This window comes from Cygnus olor, chromosome Z (assembly GCF_009769625.2).
Source record: "Cygnus olor isolate bCygOlo1 chromosome Z, bCygOlo1.pri.v2, whole genome shotgun sequence".
NCBI lineage: Eukaryota > Metazoa > Chordata > Aves > Anseriformes > Anatidae > Cygnus > Cygnus olor.
The window spans coordinates 55,595,240-55,619,532 of record NC_049198.1 but is presented as its reverse complement, the minus strand read 5'-3'; the positions used below and the strand labels follow the sequence as shown (position 1 = coordinate 55,619,532).

The window sequence follows — 24,293 nt, the reverse complement described above, 5'->3', positions numbered from 1 at the left end:
TACTCATTAAGAAAGAATGGTTGCAACTATGCTAGCACACAAACTAGGTCTTACTTGCTATTGTTATGCTTTGGTTGCCACTGTGAAGAGCAAAGTAAGTAAATGACAGAAAAAAGAAGAAAAAGGAATAACTGTGTGCATATGTACTTGTATGTGAGAGTGGAACTGCATTTCTGAAGGAGAACATCATCTAGGAAACAGATATTTATTTTTCAGGACAATTTAGACCAAAATAAAAGCAATGCAACAAGGACATTTTAAATGTGATAAAGAAGATCCCAGTCAGAGAAGCTGGAAGTAAAGATAACTACAGAAGCTTGAATAATTTAACTGTTTATAGCTTAGTGATATTGGCAGACTGGGCTTGACCTACTTCCAACTAATTACATGTCTATACGTTCCCTATATTCACTTCACAACAACCATCTTCTCATAGCCTTACTGGGTAGACTGGAATGCACACACATCCTGTAACATTGACATACTATTTTTAAAACTTCCTTTATCAAGTTATTTTGTGCTTCTGCACAAAATTCTAATCTTACAAAGGCCACATTGGAGCAAAAGGTGCAATCTCAGGTATTTGGAAATTTTCTGACCTTTTTTCAGTAGGGCTTTGCATTTGATCCACATTGTCTAACAGGAATCTTTCCTCATGGCACACTTTCATTAATGATAAGAAAATGTAAGTCACACTATGTCCCCTCTTACATAAGTATATCCAAATTTCATTCAATTCAATCAAACAGAAATATCTGGTTGGAACTTCATAAACAACTCGTGTATAATCTTGAAGGCAGTTCAGCTCAATCTTTTGTAGGCTCTTCAGGTCTCTGAAAACCCAAGCTTTCACTACCTGGTTCACTTTTATGACTGAGGAAGAAGAGGCAAAATACCCAGCAAAGCTTTTTTTTTTTTCTTGGCCTTTTTTGTTTCGGCTTTTTTTGTTGGCTGGAAGGACAGTTCTATCACACAGTCTTATAGACCTACATAATAGATACTGATAACAGCAACAGTCCTGTGTTACTCATGAGTGGAGACAGCAAGACATTCAGAGAGTTTGAGCTAATGGTAATGCTCATGACTGGTGAATATGCTAAGCACAACAGAAGAGATATGTGCTACTTTGCCCACACAGATTTGCTAATGTGCTTCAGCTAGAGAATCTCTCTGCTCTAATGCACTTCATCAGACCAGCAACTTTAATTAGTGCTAAGCTCTGCAGTTTTCCTTTGTGATTTAACATACACTAGGGAATCTTTAAACTCATTGTAACTGGTTGAGCACCATTATGTCCCTATTCTCAATCACCAATTCAACACACACAAGGAAATAATGCTTAGAAACATTAAGCATGCTAACAGTGCTAGTGAAAAACCTCAACAGGAAAAGTAGTATTGGGTTTCCATTCTGGAAAGCACACTGGGCCCAATCCTAACAAGGCAGTTATGGAAGTAGGCAAAAGAAAGCAAATGCATTTTAAGTAAATTTGACAAGAAATGTAAGTATTTTTTAAGGAGTTGACTGTTTTTGTTGTTGTTGTTTTTCCTTCTCATATGCATTTTAAATGTTACATATATCCTTCTCTAAAGGATCATTAGGATTAGCTTGGATTAAACAGAAATGATGAACCAAAAGGATGAAAGGGAGGAAGAAAAAAAGTCATGATCATACTGGAAATGGCACAAGAGAATTTAATTGGTCTTACAGAATGAAATACCTTTGCCTTCACAAATAATTTTCTAATAAGGCTACCTATTTCATGGAAATTTATGATTTTTTAGAAATTTGCCTACTTACCGATTTACTGGATTAGTAAATTAGTAAAATTCCAGAATTTAGAAATAAACCCCAGAAGCTGCAGAGCTCAGTACATAGAGACAAACCTAAAGGCATATTTTCCATTTAAAACTGTTAAATTATTTGAATAATTATCTAAAGCAATGTTGGACATTACACAAGATGATCCTGCTCATACAAAAAAAAAAAAAAAAAAAAAGAAAAGCTTTTGGTATATCAAACTTTCATACACAGAAACACATATAGAGGTGGAAAAAATGCTAAACAGAGAGTGAAAGTATGAAAAACATAGGCAAAATATGTAATGTGTGTAAAAAAAACAAACCAAAGAACAACAACAAAACAACCAAACAACAACAACAACAACAAAAGCAGCATTTTCTAACAGCAAAATAAGGCAGTCACAGAAGACAGGTATTTTGCTTCTCTGGGATTTTCAAGATATTAGTTAATTTATAGCTTAAGCTCATACACTGACTCACAATCATGCAGGTTTTGAATGAGAACACTGTCCTACACTGAAAGAAAAGCAATGTTGAAGACAACTTTTCCCCAGCCAGTAAGACTGTTGGACAACCTCCCTTCCCTCTCCACTCCTCTTACAATTGCAGAATCATGGAATGGTTTGGGTTGGAAGAAATCTTTAAAGATCATGTTGTCTAACCCCCCTGCCATGGGCAGGGACACTTCCCACACATAGGTTGCCCAAAGCCCTATCCAACCTAGCCTTGAACACTTCCAGGGATGGAGCATCCACAACTTCTCTGGGCAACCTGTACCTGTGCCTCACAAGCAACACAGTAAAGAATTTCATCCTTAACCTAAATCTACCCTCTTTTAGTTTAAAACCATTATCCTTTGTCCTACCAGTATAGGCCCTGGTAAAAAGTTTGTCCCCATCTTTCTTATAAGACCCCTGCGAGTACTGAAAGGCTGCAATAAGGTCTCCCTGGAGCCACCTCTTTTCCAGCTTTTATAGGAGAGGTACTTCAGAACTCTGATAATTTTTGTAGCCCTTCTCTGGACCCACTCTAGCAGGGTCCATGTCCTTCTTTTGCTGGTGGCCAGAGAACTGGATGCAGTACTCATGTGTGGTCTCACAAGAGCCCTCTTCTAGGGCTCCCTTCCCATACCAATGTGGTACAAGGGACAGTATGCTACTCCCTGCTGCTGGCACATGTTATGGGCCGAGAGGGGTGATCCAGACCAAATGTGATGGTGGGCTGGCTTCTTAGGCAGAAATTTGTTATGTAGTATCAGCAGGAATGATACAGAATCATAGAATCGTAGAATATCCGGAGTTGGAAGGGACCCGTAAGGATCATTGAGTCCAACTCCTGGCACCACACAGGTCTACCCAAAATTTTAGACCATGTGACTAAGTGCACACTCCAATCGCTTCTTAAATTCAGACAGGCTTGGTGCAGTGACTACTTCCCTGGGGAGTCTGTTCCAGTGTGCGACCACCCTCTCAGTAAAGAACCTCTTCCTGATGTCTAGCCTAAACCTCCCCTGCCTCAGCTTGACACCATTCCCACGGGTCCTATCACTGGTTATTAAGGAGAATAGATTGGTGCCTGCCCCTCCACTCCCTCTCGTGAGGAAGCTGAAGACTGCGATGAGGTCTCCCCTCAGCCTCCTCTTTTCCAGGCTGAACAGGCCAAGTGACCTCAGCCGCTCCTCATACCTCTTCCCCTCTAGGCCCTTCACCACCTTTTGTTGCCCTCCTCTGGACACTCCCCAACAGTTTTATATCCTTTTTGTACTGTGGTGCCCAGAACTGCACACAGTACTCGAGGTGAGGCCGCACCAGCGCAGAGTAGAGCGGGACAATCCCTTCCCTCAACTGACTAGTGATGCCGTGCGTGATGCACCCCAGGATACAGTTGGCCCTCCTGGCTGCCAGGGCACACTGCTGGCTCATATTCAACTTGCTGTCAACCACAACCCCCAGATCCCTCTCTGCAGGGCTGCTCTCCAGTGTCAGAAGTCCACCTCCAGCTGAAGGTTGGGGAACACAAGCTGAAGGCTGGTACCCCACCCACTGTTGGGGCTAAAACTGAGAAGTTAGAACCTAAGAGTGTATCTGATTTCACCTGGCCCACTGAAGCAATTACAACAGCAGAGATCAAGCAGAGTAATAAATAAGTTTTCTACCAGCCATATTCACTTCCTGAATATGGTCTCTATTTATATGCCTCAAAGTAGTTATTCAAGCCTCAGAAAGGCTATTGAAACAATTTCTTGGTAGGAAACCTTGACAATGGCATGGACCAGTGTACTGGGTTTAGAGTTAATATTCCCCACAGTAGACTATACAGTGCTGTGCTCTACACCTGTAGCTAGAACAGCATTGGTATCACACCAGTGCGTTGTCTATTGCTGATCAGTGCTGGCACTGCACCAGGACTCCCTTCAAACCTACCCCCTCAAAGCCAGTAGGATGGAGATGGGCAAGATCTGGGGAGGGGACATAACCAAGGCAGCTGACCTAAACCAAACAAAGAGATATTCCATACAGTGTGGTGTCACACTCAGCAATAAGAGGTGGGGAACGGGATAGAGAAGGGGAGACTCTCGTTATGAGAACATCTGTCCTTCCAAATAACTGCTGCATGTATTAAGGCCCTGCTTCCCAGGATGTGGCTGAACATCATTTACTGATGGGAAGTATGGCATCCCTGCCCATGGCAGGGGGGTTGAAACTAAATGATCTTTAAGGTCCCTTCCAACCCAAGACATTCTGTGATACGTAGAGAAAACATTGTTTGCTTCTGTAAGGCCTTTATTTTTTTTCCCTCTTTTTCCTTTAATTGAATTATCCTTATCAACATGTGAGCCCTTTTGTTTTCCATCATATTCCCCCTGCCTCCCACCCCCCCCACCCCCCACCCCCCCAAGGAAACCATCACAATTAGCAAAGAAACTACAACTACAGCCAAGAAACAAATTTGACCTATATAATTCACAGTAATGATATAACTTCTAATAAACCCATGTCAATCTATTTGAAGATTGTTTTTCTACATAGAGAATGATAATTTTCCTGTTGCATGATCATGTTTCAGCTATAAAGAAGTAGCAAAATGTTCTATTTTAATTTTGAATGTTAGTTACAACTGAAATAATATATGCCCATATCACTGAAATAATAATATAGTACAATATAACCACAGGTTAGTCTTGAACTTAGGTGATTGTTCAAATCGTTCTCTGGGGCCCTGGCTTCTTCTGGGAAGTGGTGAGGTCACGACAAATCATTCATTTAAAGTAACTGCATGCAAAGCTATCTCTCATGTCAAACATGACCAAACAGAGTGGAAAAAGGAATTGGTTTCCAACAACACAAGAGTGGGACTGAGTGCATAAGATTCTCTAACCACATCAGCCAATGCTTCTCTGAGAAAGCTGTATCAAATGAAAAACAGGGAAACACTTTTTTTTTTTTTTTTGTTTTTAAATGAAAATGACAATTCAGCTAAGTAAGGGAAAAAGAACAATGTAGTCTTACTGCAAAGTTACAATAATAGTAATGAGCAGCAGACTGACTGGGGGATTTAGCTAAGTGGTTTGAAACAGTTTAAATTTATAAAATGTTTATTTAAAAAAAAAAAAAACTACAGAATTCTTATAATTTTATGAAAGTATTACTACAACTTGGAATTGATTAACATTTTTCTCTGAAAATTGCAACAACATGTCACCAGAGTGGCGTAATTAAAGTTAACAACATGTACTAATTTTACTTTTCACCATTAGATTTAATTTTTCCTACTGATGTAAATATTTGCTCTTACTCTAACGCCCAGTAACAATATTTCTGTAACAGAAAAAGAAAAACGCTAACTAATTTTCTTTCTTTTCAAATCAATCCAATTGCTGTCATGGCCATAAAAAATACATGAGAAATTAGAATAAAATACACAGGAATGTATATTAACGAATGAGGAACACAACAGTGGAAGGACCTACGTGAATTACTGAGTTTTGTCATTGTCACTTCAGGAAAAATCTGGATTAATTTTTTAGTTCACCACAACAAATATTCCACAGGTCCCATACTATTGAGTGTTTTCTCACCTCTAATATCAAATATTAAATCTAGCCTAAAAAAGACAAAAAGACACAACTATGGGAAATTCTGTTCTCTGCTGTAGAACATTATATTCTGTGTCCAATCTACAACTTATGTACATGATCACAAGACGAGGACTATGCCATGTATCAGTGCCATTAATGAAATGCTCCGGGATACTGAAACTCATGTTGAGAAATGGTAACTGTGCACTTGAGAACATCTTCAGGATGCGCTTTGCTCACTGGACTGATAAACAGCTTAAAACTGCTTTTGGCTTATGCTCAACTCCCCTGAAAGGCTGAACTCCGTGTCTAACATCAGCTCCTGATAGATACAGTAAAACAACATGTTCAATGTTACATTATTTGTTAGACTAACTTTAATTATATAGAAAAAAATATCTGACATCTTTTGATTTAATCAATTCAATTTGGAGTCTCCCTTTCAGAGATTATTATATAAAATATTGATTGCAGGTACTTAGATTTGATCAATGCAATGAACCAGAACAGATTAATCAGATATAAAAACTATTGATTTTACCATAGTAAATCCCACAGCTGTCATTGCATTAATCAACCAAAAGAGACAGGCTTCATACAAATAAAGTAAACTACTTCAGTAAAATAAGGAAGTATAAATTACTCCTTAGGATCAAGATTCTACAAAACTACAGACAGCCAAAAATAAACATTCACAAAAGCACATTTTGAAGAATACGATCAAATAGAAACAATTTGTTGCACAACTCAGGAGAACTGAGAGATTCACCTCCTTATAACGGCCATCAAATATGAAAAACACACTTTAATAATACAGAGGCATGCTGTCATGCCAAAGAAACTGCCTATAAAGACAGACTGTTGCTCACTTTTCACATTCTATTAAGCTCTAGCGTCACTGCAAACAATACCAACCATAATGTCAATTAGCAGCAATATGATATGATCGGAGCTCTGCCAAGCCCACTAACTGGTTTCACAAAGACATGCTGAGAAAAAACTGCTTTTGGTCACTGCTACACTAGCTCAGAAATAAACGTGATACCTATGAGGAAGGCTGCAGATCACACTACCAATTTTTCAAGTAATTTTTGACATAAATTCCTGTGGTTTTCAGGTAGGGATATTACTGTATGTTTTTCCTTCAGAAAGATTTCCTGTCTTTAGCTTCCCATCCTCCAAGTTTTGCTGATGTGACAGCTTTCTGCATCAATTTCTCTTTTCAACTATGTATTTCAGAAAGGAGTATAGAGAAATATGGAAAATAAATAAATAAATAAATAAATAAGGGATGTGTCCTCTCTTTTGTGTAACTTATTTTATTTCTGTGTGCTTCCTACATTTTTAAACGCATCAGTAAAGGTATCCAGGTGAGTAGTTGTCTACTTTTATTTCTGCTGTTATAAATCACACAAAGAAAAAAGGAAATATGATGAAACAAAACCAAATCAGTTAGTTAGTTCACTTAACTGTAAGATCACATAAAAAAAAGAAGTGGCATGAATGCATTTTTTAATAATTCTTTTACAAAGAAAGGAAGTACTTGTCACTTTCTTGGTTAAAATATTTAAGAAAAAACTGAACGGTCTTACTCTTATTTACTTACTATTATGCTAGTCACGGTATAATGCCAGTGGCTTTACTAAGTTACCTTCAGCCATGTAAATTAACAACAATTTGAAGGGAGATCTTCAGTCTGAATGCAAGCTACTCAATTTCAAACCATCAGTGTTACAGGAACAAAGTGTGTTTACTCGTTGGCATATTTCCCAGATATTTTTTGCCCAAACTTGCTTTGCATATTACAAACAAGTTAAAGAAATTGAAAACAAAACCAGAAAGACAGATTTCCTCTTCTCTTTCACCTGTTTCAGAGGACAACCATGGTAACAAAACAGCAACAAAAGCTTGGCGATCACATAAGCTAAAACCAGGAGATGGTCAAGCAAATCCTGCAATCTACAACAGCCCTTCTGCATCACCCTTGTCGGTGAAAAGCCAACTGCTCTCTAAGTGGATTCAGTAGGAAAAGGACAGATGTTCACTAGCAATGACGTTACAGAGCTGAGATTTCCAAATGCATCAGCCAAATTTTCTTCTACCCACATAGCCTCAAACCTGTTCATCTCCCTCCCCAGAATTCATGCAGTTCACCTGTAAATTGACTCAACAGCCAGCAGCATCATCCCTGTGGATTTGCTCCTGCTGTGAAACATCCCTGGGGACTCAGAGAAATCCACTAACTACAGCTCATCAATGTCTCTATTAAAAAAATAAATAAATAAATAAATAATCATGCAACAACCCCTTGCAAACAGCAGAAATCTCAATGGTCATCAATGGTCTACAGGGCAAACCTGTCACCAGTTTACACCCATCCCCTACAGCAGGCACACAGTTTCCACAGCAAGGCTCACAGCTATGCTTGTGAGGTTTCATATGGCCATGCAGCTTCCCAGTGGGTGCCAGTCAGTGTACATCACTATTTAGAAAGGAGAACACACTGCAGCATTGAAAGAAGGGTTCCTTTTCCTGGATCCTGTCTTTATCAGCCCTCAAGTTTTTTGCCTTTGTGATTTTTATATGACTCCTAACTCTGCAAAAGGGACTAAAAAATAAAATAACAAACAAGCAAACAAGAACCACATTCAAGATTATTTTCTGAAAGCTTCTTGTTATCAAGAGCTATGTTTCATGGTCTGTGTTCCATGGTGCTCTTTCTCACATCTTCTATTCTGTCCCTTATAGACTAAAGGTGAAAAGGGCCTCCTCTGTAAAGTTCATGCCCAACATGAGCCATTCAAACAGTCTGCAAAGCCCACAGATGAATTTTACATTATAGGAGCACTCTGGAACAATCACAAGGATACAATCCTCTTAGGCCTTCTGCATATTTCACATTTCTGCATGTTACATGTCAAAGATTTTGACATAAGACTAAGACGTGCCACCTGTTGGTTTCAGTATGACTCTGATATGCCCGCTATTTCCTCTCCTTCCTCTCTGCACCTCTGGTGAGCGTACCCACATTTATACTGAAATGAAGAATCAAAAAAAAAAAAAAAAAAAAAAAACCCACAACCCTCATGAGCCTCATAAACATTCTGAAACTAGTAGTTGCTCTTACTCTTGGTAGGGTCTTAGATCGTTTTGCAGGTCTTCTTGACATGTAAGAGAGAACTATTGCTCATTCTGATTGGAAATTCTGCTGTTTCCCACTGCTAGCCAATAAAGCACAACTAAGTTTAAAAAGAAATACAAGTTCTAGCAATAACTTTCTCAAAGTCAATTCTCTTTGACTATTTCACTAAATGCATGCTTCAAAGAACGTAAATAATGACTCTTGTGCGTACTAAAAACAGAAAGGAAAATGCAAATGTCTCCAAAATGCTCATGAGGTACATCAAACATTTCAATACAGAAATATTGAAAAACAATGTAAAAATAAAAGATGGTGTTTTTTAGTTTGTATTTGTGAAATGTAAAACAAACAAGTTGTACTCAACTTTTCTTGTGTCCCATAAATTCACTTCCCAAAGTTTGAAGGACAAACCTCGAAAAAAAAAAATTACTTCAGTGCAGCAAACTCATCCTGTTATGTCTATAATATGAATCCCCATAGAACTTAATCTCCCACACGCATATGAATGTGTCCTCATGTCTACATAGGAGCATGAGGACAGCAGGAGACCTAAAAACAGGATCTCCAGGAACCAGCCTCTGCTGAAAGCGGTGCTTAAGACAGATGTACAGCAAGGCAGAGTCTTCAGTCTAGCGTGGGAAGGAAACGAGGCCTCACAAGAGATTTAAATCTCACTCCCTCTGAAACTCAAGCACCCAGTTTCTAACTCAGATATGGTGTGTCTTCTGACACTAAGGAAGCACAGAAATGTCACCTGATCAGTCATGTTTGTTCAAAATATGTTCTGTGCTCAAAAACTCTGTACACATTACAGTACTGACCTAACCACCTTGCCTTCTAATTTCACAAGTGCCTTAAAAAAGTAATGCTTACTCATTTTCTCACCCTGTAACACACAAAGTCTCTTAAATTCTCTGATGCAAAACCAAACAGGCCGGAAGACTTCCTCAAGTCACCAAAAAGCCTATACTTGGCTGATTTAGCACATACTCAAATAAATTCCTTCCCTCATGTGGTGGGTTGACCCTGACCAGCAGCCAAGCACTCACATAGGCGTTTGCTCCCTCCCCAGTGGGATGGAGGAGAGGGCAGGAAGAAGAAGAGGGCATGACAACTCATGGGTCGAGATAAAGACAGCTTACAACATGAAGGAAAGAGGGGAAAAAAAAAAAAAAAAGGCGATGCAAGGCAGTAACTCAGCATCTTCCACAAGCAGACTGCTGAGGCCCAGCCAGTCAGTCTTTCACCACCAGCTGTCTTGGAAGACAAAAACCCCTTCTTTTTCTGATGCAGTTTTTTTTTTGTTTGTTTGTTTGTTTTTGGCTAAGTGTGACATTACGAATATGCCTTTGGTCATCTCAGGTCATCTGTCCTGGCTGTCTCCTCCTGGCCTCTTGTGCACCCCAGACTACTCCTTTTGGGGTCAGATATGGAAAGGCCTAGATGCTTTACAAGCAGTGTTCAGTAATAGCCAAAATACAGGTGCATCATCAGCACTGTTTTAGCCAGAAATCTAAAACATGGCACCTGCATTTTGGCACAGTGCTGCTATGAAGAAAGTTAACTCCATCCCAGCCAGACTTAGGAAATCTCACAAAGTGGAAGGAACAATAGCTTTTTCTTGTATATAATGGAAGTACTTTAAATCCTGAACTCCTTGTGTAAAAGGAAGACATAGACTACTTCCCAGCAAACTAACTTTGGGAGGAAGGTAGCTATTAGCCTCGACATTTGTTAACTTCAGGTATAAAAAGCCCAAATTGAAGTCTTTCTCTATGCATAAAAAGGAACCTAAAGACTTCAAACAAACCCATTAAGATGTTCTTGAAGAAGTTCGAGTGAATTAAACGGGGACGCTATGAAAGACATGAGGCTAAACTGCTAATTCATACAATGACACCATTATAAGGCTTATCCTAGCGTATTATTTTACTGAAGGACTGGACTATTTATTCACTTTCATAAACAATCCAATTATTTGAGTTGGAGTAAAAGTTAACCTTCAGGGCCTGCCATCATCATCTGTCATATATCACAGTCACCCATGCAGAAAAATATGACTTGCACTGTTCTTTTTCTAGCTCTGTTTAAAGTCAGTGTGACAGTCAGAAGTGTCACAGAACAACAAGAGGAGCAATCACAAGTATGTGTATCCATTCCTATCTTCTCTATCTCTCTTCTCTCCCCCCCCCAAAAAAAAAAAAAAAAAAAAAACAAACAAACAAAAAAAACAAACACATGTAACATAGATCAAAAGAGAAAACCACTTAGTCTACTTACTTTACTTTTATAACTATTTCTATTTTTTTTTTCAGATGAGGGATCCATTTGGTAAAAGATATTAATATGTTTAGAACTAGTAGAATTTATCATATCATAACAACTCTCTTCAGTTTTACTGAAAAGTTCAGAAGCAAGGCCATTTTTACCCAGATCATTTAAAGCTATATTTGTTTGCTTATTTCCACTTTACATCAGTAATTAACTAATCATATGAAAAGATCAGTTACTGGTTAGATACTCCACACAACTGCTACTCTTCATAAAAGTTCACTAAGATGAAAGCTAAATACACACATCTTTGAAAACTCTAAGCATTCCAGTCAAATCTAAAGTAGAATTTGTTATAAGTTTCACCTTCCTTTAAAATAAGAAGTAAACCTGACAGAATCTTCTCATCCATACATGTGTCATACAGAATTTACAGCCAGCTCAACTGATGTATCAAAAAAACAGAAAAGCTATTCCCTATCCTATTAACAGTACCTGTCTAAGGTGGCTCTCTGTAAAAATAAAACAGTTTCTGGTTTGCTTTTCCACTGAACATCTACAATTACTTTTACAGGATATGGAGAAATTAGAGTTAATCAATTTAGCACATTTTTATATTTTTCAGAAACACAGAAATTAAGAGATTTTTTTGTATGCAAAGTTTAAAAAAATGAAAAATAATAGAACAGTGGCAAAATTGCTGTAAAACTTAAACATATAAATATACTGTATGAATAAACTATGCAGAATTTATTCCCTACTTAGTTGCTAATAGTCACTGGCAACAGGCAAAGTGCTGTTGCTCATAGTAGACAAACTAAGCTTCAAAAACTTGAAAATAAGCAATTTCCTTACTATTTTTCCTATAAGCAATTCCATTGCTCTCCTCTACTTGAAGCTGAAATTTAACCTTAGGAGAGTAAGTTTTACAAGTCCTAGGTACATTCATTGCTGATAATTAGGAACAAAGCAGTTGACACAGCAAAAGGAAAACAAGCACACAAACAAACAAACAAAACCAGAATCTTATTATCAGCAGATAAATGAAAATAAGAATAAAAGTTCTCTCCCTACAATCATGACCAGACTCTTCAGGGTCTACTTTAGTGACTACAAAAAATATACCGTATAAAAAACAGACGTTCAATTTCCCCCTTGTGCCCTCTACTACTTTAATTGGGTTTGCTCCCATTAAAAATATGACTTCTTTCTCCCCAGAAGTGTCATATCTCTTGACAGATCTTGCTAAACATTCCCCAAACAGGAGAACCTTGTGCAAAGGGAAGTGAAGGACATGCTGAGAACCTCTACACCAGAGGAGCTGGCCTTTTGTTCTGCCATGGTCCTGCTGTCCTGGTCATCAGCTGCTGGGCCAAGAGCAGCTTTGCAGCTTCAGGAAGGGAAGTGCCACCTCCTTCTCGCCCATCAGGAAAGGATTCAGAGAACCAAGGAAAGAGTTCAGACAATATGCAAGTTCTGAAAATCTGAAGTGACTGGCATCCCATTTGTTTGAAAAACCTGGTGAACAAAGCCAGCTCTACTGATAGGTTATTTATGGCCAAAAGGGTACCTGTAACACAGAACTATTTTAACACTCACATTTATGGAAAATGGGAGCGTACTACACTGGAGAGTGGGCAATCATGTTTGTTTGTTTTTTTTTTCCTAATATTTTGAATATTTGTCTGACATGATATGAGAGACCTAGTCATTTTATATTAAATATAGTATTTTATTTTTAGCTTAATAGCCTTGCTTTTCTTTGTTTTTGTTTTTGCTTCTGTTTTCTGCAGTGATTGTCATTCATGTACACAAAAACATCTTTTTTTTAGGAATATATTTTAGCAATGAAAAACAAATTTGTTAGCAGTACAAGAAACAAAGGTGTTTTACAATATTGATTGCTCCCAGCAATTGTTTGTTTATTAGCACAGAGCTGCTGGAGAACTATTCGATTTCTGCATGTTTCAGTTTCTCAGAGTACTTTTTCTGTATTTCCCAGAGTGAAGGACTCTGGAGCTGTGGTGAAGCTGTGTAAAAGGTCACTCTACTCAAACACCAGCTGTTTGGTTTCACTAACAAAAGGAAGAAGACTCTGCACTGAAAAGTGACCATAAATAGGCACAGGAAACTCTTTACACAGGCACAGCACAGAGTTTTAAGTGGGAATTCTGCTGTGGTTAATATAGGATCAAGTCCAATACCACTCTCATACAGGCAGTAGCAAGGAGGAAGCAAGCAGAGCCCAGGCAAATCCCACAGGATGTCCACATGATTGTTGCATACCTAAAAGGCCAAGGAATTTTACGTGAAGCAATTGCAACAATTTACTGCTGCCGCGTGACTAATAGTTCCTGGGACGACTCCAACAGGAAAAAAAGCCAAGAAAACATTCTCACACATTAAGATGAGTGTGAGAACTTTGTTTTGAGGAATCAGGGGAGGAAACATGAGAAAAAACTTCTCAGAACACTACAGAAAATAAGACGGCACTGGCAAGGGTGAGGGGGTTTCTCCATCTTTAGCCTATGTCTTCCAGTATGCACCAGGATAGGCAGACGTGGGCTCTGGGAGTTAACCCTGGCCTCCACCCAAAATTTTAACATCATGTCTAGCTTCAAGAGCCCTCCTTACTCCCTCTGGGGAACTGGAGGCCACGATCCATAGCAGAAGGCATCTGCTCATCCTCTTTTCAGATTTGTTTGTCTGCTACCACTGAATGTAAGATAGAACATCTGGACTCTGATCCCAGTAAACTCAGTTCCCATTTGCTTGCAGTTCAATGCATCTTCCAGTAGGGCTCTGCTACTGAGAGTAGACCATACAGACACTCCACACCTCAAAAAGTATCACTTACTTGGAATAGTATATCATTAAAAAGATCCTAATGAAAGGATTCATTATGAAATCTCAGATCTATTAATAAAACTAGGTTTATGAAATTTGTTACTAAATTCAACTTAAAAAAAAAAAAAAAAAAGCAGTGTGGTTTGTACATTGTAATTACTTTATAATTAGCCTTCCTAGAAGCGCCATTAGGGAACAGAGAATCCTTTTAATCAATTGAGCTCTTCATCTATAGATTCTACGTCCATCTTAAACTCTGTTAGGTACTGACTACCTCAATTATTTTGTCAATAACATGTACAATTAAATTAAAAATACCATAAAAAAACCTTTAGAAACACTTCATGAGAAAATCACCCATCTGCCCCCAAATCACGTTCCAAATCCCATGTTCTAACTTGAAATACAAAATTTTTGCCCAAGAAGTGTACAAGAAAAACAGAGAAATTATCACATGAAACTACTTGATCCTCTTAGTCTAAATCTACTGAAGTCAAACATCTGAATCCATCAGTCATTTAAAATTTATGCTACTGGTTAAAAAATTTACCGTGTTAGACTTAGTATTTACATAATATGTTTTCAAAACTTTGAATCCCTCTGAGATTTTAAAGGGGTAGCCATCACTCACAGATGTTTAATAAGGCATGGAGTCTGCCAAAAAGCAATTTCTTTTTCAAACACCACATTACCTTTTTTATGACCCAAAACCTGCACAAATGGACAAAAAAAAAAAGTTTTTCAAAATGTTATCAGAATACAGCTTTTATGCTAGAATGTGATCAGAAGCAACTGCCTAACACTATGTGCAGCTCAGAAAGTTGCTTTTATTAAAAGTGAAGGAAAAATAAGAGACAGAATTTCAGTGCAATATCTGATTGCAGCAAAACTGTTCTGTTATTATTTAAAACTGTACACAGAATTTAGTGATCCTAGATTGGAACACCAGTCAAAGAAAATTAGTGTCCTATCTTTGGAAGAAGCTTATGCTTTAAAGATAGATGAAGGAAAAAAATAAAATAAAATAAAATAAAATAAAATAAAATAAAACAAAACAAAACAAAACAAAATAAAATAAAATTCATTGAACAATATGGCAGGGTGGTAAAAACAAAAAGAATAGAGAGAATCCTTTCCAAATCTTATGGCCATCAGCCTGGTCTCTTCAGCATTAAACATCTCTGTTACTACTTCATGTCAAATTGAAATTAAAATGAGCATTAGTTATTAAATCATTTAGCCCAAAATACATTACATTTCCATATTTTTCATAAAATGTTAGGTGCATTAACTCAAAGAATTCTTGATATCAATTAAATTTACATGAGCAATTTGTTCTTCTGGGAAAAAAAAAAGAAGTTGTAATTCTATCTATTCTAACAAATAGATATACTCTCATCTTAGGCAATTGTTAGGCCTGAAGCACAATTTTGTATTTTTAGATTATGAAGACTTGTAGTTGCAATTAAATGAGTTTAAGTTTCAAATACAAGCCTCATTTCACCCAGCTAAATGATATAGATGTGGTACAGCCCTCAACATTTTACCTTTTATTCATCTTCATAAGCAAATGCTTTCAAATTAAAGACACTGGTTCAGTTGAGCCTCCTGGTGTTGTCTTTGGCATAGTTGAAGAAAATTCTCTTTGTGTTTTAGTTGTTACGACTTTGGGAAGATTTTACAATATAGGAAGCAACATGAGCCACACTGACTTGAGCGATTCTCTTATCATTTGAGTATGATTTAAAGTAGCACTAACTAGCTTCATATGAATACCCTGCATTAAATAATAATTTATTCTCAAATAAAGCCAGAATGCTTTGACACTATCAAGACAAGAAAAGGGAAACAAAAGTGAATTTTTATTTGAATAAAGGTTAAAAGGAGCTTGAGGATGTTACAAATATTAATGGAGAAAAGTGATTACAAATGCTACATTCCTGTCTGTCCACTCTAAGCATTTGTAGGTTTTAATAAAAATCATTCATTAATTCATTCATTCATACTTTCAGACACAAAGATAGAAATATTTGAGAATGCTCACAATCTACAAAACAAAGGTTGCAGGTGTATATGCCAGTAATTTCCTCACGTAAAGGAAGGCAATCTACAAAAAATACCTCCCGCAGTTCAGATTTCCTTATCATTTTTTTCTCAATAACTCAAATTCCATCTCCATATTATGGCTTAAGACACCTTAAGATGTACCATAAACCTCACATTTTCAATCTTGCACATGTGCTCAGGCACCCTATTAAGGAGATTAAATGCTCTGCACAGGTCTTGCTATGTGTTTTAACATGCAGTTTTGTGGGTAGATTTCCTGTTTTCTCATCCAGCTAAAAGCAGTCTTCACATTCTGTTTATTTTTTCTGTTTTGCAGCACCACAGGCCCTCACCAGATCATCACTGTTTACTTAACATTGTTGCAAAGACTTAAAAACACATAGCTTGCAAAAGTATCAACAAAAAAATACACAAATAGTTCAGATTGGTATAACAAGGAATGTTCTATAGGAGTTTCATTTTAGGAAGTGTCTCTTCAAAGGCTCATAAGTTATCACTTTACAGTAGATTTGAAATAAACATAAGTACAACAGATATCTACACCTAGAATACAGTATTATGAAGATTTTCCTTAAAACTAAGATTAAGTAGATAAACTTCACACACTGCTTTAAATAGCAGTGGAGTTAGCTGTCCCCTAGTTTCAAACTAAAGTTACCACACATAACTTTCTTAAGTCTTGACAAGTCTTACTGTTCAAAGTGGACTGATTCAATCATACTATTATTTGTGGAAAGTATTAATTTTTAGCTCGGGTACAGTTTAATTTAAAAATATTTTTTTGCTTATCTATTTCTCATCTGCCATGGTATTCCATTTAAAATATAAACCAAAGAGATCTTAAAGAGGTGTAACGCAACCTTTAAAGAGACAATACTTGATCCCTAAATTTAACTTTGCTATAATACAAACCTCATTATTATGGGCTGCTGTTTTAAGTCTGCCTTCTGTAAAATCTAAAGAGTATTGTTCCAAATGCATTATTGCTAGCTGTATCATTTCCAAATTTCACTCATAAAGGCATACTCGCCTCATGCATCACGCTTTTTAAAGTTGTTAGACTAAAGATAAATTTCACATGTAATGTTTGACTTACTTTGTTCTTATTCAAATTACAAAAAAGAACAGTAAAGAATATATGATTATATTAAGTTATCTCCCAAAAGAACAACAAAAACAAAAGTGATGTGATAAAACAAAAAGGTTTGAAAGTGGAGGGGCTAAGGGTTAGAGGACAGATTCAACAACGTGACAAAAATGTGTAGTTATATCAGATGACAATGCTAGGTATAATTTGAAATACATTACAGTCTAAATTTTCATCAGCAATTCTGATGACAGCTTCTGTTGCTTTTCTTTCAAAGAGAAAATAAAGATGCTAATTCTTCAAGTTGAGCCCCTGTAAAGGAGTTTCAGGTTGGCGAACTGAAAAACCAAATATCTTGAATTAACACTCACACTTGATAATTTTGCATAGATTTAGAAGACGGAAATGAGAACAGCTGTTTTTAAACTGAAAGTGAACTTAATTTCTTCAGATTTATACACACTTGTAAAAACTACTGCACTTACCCATATGCTATAGGCACCCTGAATACACAAAAATTCAACACAATAAAGGCCCATAAATAGCTAAATTGCAACTGTATAACAATGCAACTATCCACCAGCAAACTGAACAACACAATAAGAAATTAAAGGAGACAAATTCCAAAAGGGACAGATTTTTTTTTTTCCAGCTAGAATTATACCACATGAAGAATGCCACAGTTACCTATCTGGAACATGGTAGGAGGAGAAAAGCACATCCAAAAGCCTTAATATGCTCAAGAACAACATATTTATAAGCTTCATTCTCATATTCTCATACTGTATTGGGGTATCAGATCAACTCCCTCTGTTCTTATTTCTGCTGTTGTAACAGAACAAGCTTTTCAGTCAGACACATAACTATTAATTGTTGTACAAACCAACATTAATACTTTAAGACATTTCCCCAATCCCACAAATAGGATAGTTCAAGGAAAACAATCTGAGTAGTACCATATCGTCATAATTTGCATAACAGATATTACAATACCATTATCTTCTGAATGTTTTGTATAAATGGCTCTACATACTCTTATTTGGAGTGGCAAAGATATCGGAGCCTTCAACTAAAAGTCTTCTTTGATTATGAGCTTGAAAAAACAAGTATCTGCATGAAGCATGGACATATACCTTTTTTCAACAACTTGTCACATTAATGTTGTCAGTGATTCTGGTCACTGTTCTTGAATAGACCAAGCATCCGGCCAAATTCAAAAAGAGAAAGTTTGCTACAAAATCCTAGACATTTTGGAAAGGAGCTCATTTTCACATCTGCCAAACTTCGTTACTTGTATGGTTGTTATCTTACCCCCCTATGTTACCTAAACTTATTTTTTATCTCCATAGCCTTGCACAAAAGAAGACATGCAGCACTTTCATTGTCTTTTGATTTGCTAAGATTACCACATTTGAATCCAGTTTGAATTACCACTTTGAATCCAGTTTAATTTTCATCAATTTCTCACTGTAATGATCATAAAGATATATTGTACGTAAAAGCAGAAGTGAAAAGCTGTTGTGCTAATACATTTCAGTTGTTTGCATTGGAGCAGGACAAATGAGCGGACATTTATTAGCAAACAAGCTTGTTTCATCATTAATGCAATCCATTAAAACAATAATGGAAATATGCTAATCCTTTTAACATTTTACTTGCTCTTTTTTCGGACTGCTAAGAATTCTAGTTATGAGTTTCACTGTGCCAAGGACAGACCAGTCTTTTCCAGACACTTACCCTCTGACAGCATGAATAAGTCTCAGTGACGGATAGGCGGTTTGCACTTTCAATTTATTCTTAAGGATTAGTGCATTAACCCACTCCACATGCTTCTCTCCGCCTTTGACCATGAAAGCAGGGATCCAAAGGACACTGTCATTCAGCATGGATAGTCTATGCACAAATTTTTCTCTGTCACTCTCATTCCGAAAGCCTCCAAATGCTCTTTGTACAACTGATGGGTTCATGGTAATAAAATCAGACTTAGTTCCCACGTCTGCAGCAAACTCCACCACAGGAGCTAGATTGCACCTGAAGAGGAAGAAATCAATGGAAAATGAAAATAAATATGAAATATTAACTCAGAAAAATGTATGCATGAAGGAAAAGCCGAAAATGAACAGGCAAGCCCATTTCAATCTACGTGAAGAAAAGCTACCAGTGATAATAGGTGTGATAGCATATAGCATTTTACCAACTTGAACACTCTTCGGACATTTTTTTTAAACATTGAATGTAAGTAAGTCTATGATGAAGATAGCATTCTGTACAATTGAAAGCCATGTAATCATACTTTAACATGCATCATCGGCTGGAATATGCCTTCTAACACCTATTACCTTTCATTAGTGTTCATTGGTCATCTTCTTGTTACCAATGGCTCACAGTCTTAAAGGAAACCATATCAGCCAATTAAAGTATAATTTATACAGGTTAGTCATTGCATTTTTGTAGAATACAGTATTTAAATATCATTTTTTTGTTGTTTGTTTGTTTGTTTTCTATTTTAGATTATCACTGCAACTGAGGATGTTTTGAAATTTAGCTTTTATTCCATCTTGAAGTATTTTGTTTTAAAAAAAAATTCATCTTTTCATTCTCTCATGATGTCTCATATTCAAATCTTGTCTAATTTGCAGTAACTTTGTGTTTTTTTTTTTTTTTTCTACGCTTAAGAAAAAGGTCTCATCAGGCCTTTGCTCTCCAAAGTCTTTTATATCTCTGTTATATAGTCTCTGTTTATAGTCTCTGTTATATAAATATATATGCATCACACAGGCAGCACTACTCCATAAGCAGCACTGGAGGCAGGTTGCAAAATGTAATTCAGAAACTAATTGTGATTTTAGTGGTGAGTTTGACCCAACCAAAACAAATCACTTCCAGAACATCTTCAGTGAATTCACCTATAGCTGATATCCACCAAATCACCAAATTTTCACAATGTAGCAAACTGTTAGGTTAAAGGATGCTAAGAAGTGATGTCAGATCTAGATCTTTTGAAACATCTGCATGTTACTATATTCCAAGTACAGTGTTATTTTATTTGTTCTGCATTCTTTTCTGGCACTGTGAACTTTTCACTTAAGCTTAATCCTTTAGCATCTTCTAATGGCCAGATCTTCATCTGATATAAAAATAACTCAAGTCAGCAGGGTGATACTGACTAACACCATCTCATGATCTAGCTGTGGATGATAATACTAATTCCTCAGAACATCATTTTTATTCCACAATTGTGAAGTAACGTGGTCCAGTCTTCTTCAGAAAGAAATGTTCTTAGGACTATAAACCCTATATATGCTGAGGAGATAAAGCTGTTCAAGTTTCTGACGACGTGGGCAGATGTAAGCTTTCTTAGCAAATGGATGCATGTTCTTCTGTTTTTTTAAATATCTGTTCCACAAACACTCTGCATGTATTACAGGCTGCTAAGAGTAATGTCTTTTAGAAAATGGTTGTTAGGGCACACACACACACAAAACAAAACAAAATTTTTTACTAGCTTTGAAAATTGTTGCGAAAACATTAACATGTGAACTTTTAATCTAGAGTTCTCAAAAGTTTTGTGTTGCATAAAATCTAAAAATAATCAGACAGAAAACTTAAAATCAACCCATGAAATTCAACGAATTACTGTTGCTCTTTAAAATATCTCTTCTGAGGATGCACTGTTCACCATAGAAAGGATTCTTGCCCAGCAGGATTTTTTTTGAGCACAGTCAGTTATATGCAGATGACAACATTTATTACTTACAAACATGAGACAGAGCTTGACATTGCAAAACTCTCTCTTTGTTCAAATTTGAGAAGAACCTATGTACAAACATAACCTTGTTTAAAAAGCTGTGCATTATATTCGAAGTGTGCACAAATAACATATGCCATAAGGTTCTAATATGATTCTTTATTTCTTTGGACAGCTCTTTTCTTACCTGTCAACAGAATTAGTGCCTAAATCTTTTTTTTTTCTTCAGTTTAAAAACATATGCAGTTTTAAAGCAGTGTTTCACTGTAACTTCAGCTAGAGCCTAAAAGAAATTATCAAACACAAGGTCTACCCGCCCTGCATGTCATTACTGCTTCAACAGCGTAATGTTTAATATCAACTACTGTATTTTAGAAAGGTTTACAGCATAATGTATCTAGCAGCATAAATCCTTAATATGCTGTATATTCAGATTTTTCAGGTAGAATTTTAGAAAGCAATGAGCAAATGTACTCTATAACAATGGGGTTGTTTAAAAACTTTTTTTTTTTTCAAATCTTATGCACCATGTTTTTCAAGCTTCAGTGTCTCACATTTAATACCTGATTATAGTATTAAAGGCAGGTAAGACATTTTGTATTCCAAATGCTGAGCACCTCTTAGCATTTGATCTTTCAAAAATTCAGGTATACAAATGTGTATTTGTAGTAGTACTGAAGTTTGAAATGGTGTGGTAATAAAGTACATGTGAACTTTGTAAGGCTCTGTTTGCAAAGTATTAACTAGCTGCTGTTACCCTGCCAGTGCTGACATTGTTAATTTAGTAGAACACAAATACAAGATAAGCTTTACAGTAATTTCTAGCTGCGTTAAGAAAATAAACACTACCATATCAGTTGTAGTTGACCAAGTTATAAGAATATTACTTTCATTAAGCCACTCCTCATTTTCTTAGAGTTTACTTCCTTCAATGAATAATTCTAGTGCTCATTAAATCAGAAGCATCAGAATTCAATATTTACTTCATATTTATCTACATAGTTGGAAAATATTAGTTCCAGTAATACTTCAGTAGGGAGTAAACAGAACTGTTACGTCAGATGCGTTTCCATATGTATTCAAGAGTTTGTGTAACTTTAACACTCACCCTAAACTGCTAGTACCCGATTATACATATTTCCAGTTGAGTGCTAGAAAATTTCATAGAAAGGAATGTTTCAGGGCTAATAACACCGGCTATTGTGTATTTGCTTGTACACCTGAGTATATGTTGATAGCTTTTGTTACCTGTTTCTGAGCTTTTATCTCTAATATATCTTTATGCTATACTATAGCTTCATACAATTGTGGCAATTTTTATTTAAGTTGCTAGTAGATATCAATAATCTCACACTGTCAATTCCCAGGACTCTTTCATAAAAAAAAAAAATCCTATACGTAGACACGCATAAACATATACTTATTTTCTATTAAGTAAATTAAGAAGTTTATTAACTCAGCAGCTTTGAAACCGGCATTGTATCCTGCTTATATTCTTTAATTCCAGCTCATTTGTGGTAAGGCACAGAACACCAAGTATATCCACAAGAGTGATGAGTAGGTGAGGGGAGCTTTGCAGCACAGTTTTGCCATTAAGTGCCTGGGAATTTGTACGGAATAAAAAAAAACCTTTTTTTATTTTTATTAGTATTAAGTTGTCATTGCTATACCAAATCCAGCAGGAAGTATAAACAGAAGACTGTCATTTACTGAGTTTCCGCTTTCTCATATGCCGTGTTATTGACACTTTGAAACTACAATACTGCTTAAAATTTGACCCCAAAACACAATTTTCTGCAATATACCATTATTTTCCATGACATACATACCCTTTCATTCTAAAAATACTTCAGCATTGCCTTCACCTAAGCCAACCCAAGAAAGGGGACTACAGGTCACAGCTAAGCAGAACAAACTTATTGCAAAGTCACTCATACGGAGATCATAGGAACAGGTTGAAATTAATAGCCACATGTAGCACTGAAGACCTGACTTGGGCAATTATAAAAATAGCTGTAAACACGAGCATTGAGCACATCCATCACATTATATGATGGCTTCTAGAACTCCTTCTTCTGAGCCCAAGCTATTGACTGTTTACAGAGAAAATGATGAAATGCTGCTTGCCCCAGAAAAAAACAATTTTGCAAAATAATGGTTTTCTTGTTCATTTTTTTTTTAATTGTTGTTGTTATTTTGTTTTCCCATAAAATTAACTGTAAGTGTATTCTTTAATATTAACAGGCTAATGGATAATATTATATACATATACATACACACATATATATATATATAAACAGAAGCTCTAGCTACATCGTTTTTACCTTGCACTAAGATAATGACTAATTGCTCCCTTACTTCTTCTAAGCACTTTTTCTACAGAAGTGTTAAGAGATTGGTCTAATGAGACAAAAGGAAAAGCTGAGAGAGGGATTTAGGACAAAACCTAAGTGGGAAATGTTCATAATGATAGAACACAAGGGAATGGCACAAAACTGCACCAGGGCACGTTCAGATTGAATATTCGGAAAAACTTCTTCACCATGAGATTGATCACTATGAGATTGCTTCCTAAGGTGGTGGTTGATGTGCCAAGCCTGTCAGCATTCAAGAGACATTTGGATAATGTATGAGCAAGTGTATATGGGTTTATAGAAGTAATTTCTTATTGCTGTTCCCTTACCCTTCTAAACTTAGATCCACCTCCTATATTACCTAATTAATAGTTAACTTCCTTTAAAAAAAAATTAAAAAATGTTGCTCACAGGGATGATCAGAGGGCTGGAGCACTTCTACTGTGAAGACAAGCTGAGGGAGTTGGGGTTGTTCAGCCTGGAGAGGAGAAGGCTCTGGGGAGACCTTACAGCGGCCTTCCAGAACCTAAAGGGGGCCTACAGGAAAGCTGGGGAGGGAATCTTTGTCAGGGAGTATAGTAATAAGACAAGGGGGACAGTTTTGAACTGAAAGAGGGGAGATTTAAATTTGATGTTAGGAGGAAATTCTTCACTCAGAGCGTGGTGAGGCACTAGAACACGTTGCCCAAAGAAGCTGTGGATGCCTTATCCCTGGAGGTGTTCAAGGGCCGGTTGGATGGGGCTTTGAGCAACCTGGTCTGGTGGGAGGTGTCCCTGCCCATGGTAGGGGATTGGAAGTGGATGATCTTTAAGGTCCCTTCCAACCCAAACCATTCTATGATTCTGTGATTACAGAATGTATCCAGTATTGTGGTCCAACAGTGTAGGTAGCAACAG

The 24,293-nt window shown here is 36.7% G+C and overlaps 1 protein-coding gene across 1 annotated transcript in view; it reads right to left on the bottom strand.

Annotated features, from left to right (window-relative positions):
• ST8SIA4 (ST8 alpha-N-acetyl-neuraminide alpha-2,8-sialyltransferase 4) overlaps nucleotides 1-24,293 on the bottom strand; it is a 62,925-nt gene that overhangs the window by 18,451 nt on the left and 20,181 nt on the right. The window contains exon 4 of the mRNA XM_040541081.1: nucleotides 19,032-19,325. Within this exon, the coding sequence (XP_040397015.1) occupies nucleotides 19,032-19,325 (294 nt within the window). The remainder of the gene's footprint in view (nucleotides 1-19,031; nucleotides 19,326-24,293) is intronic.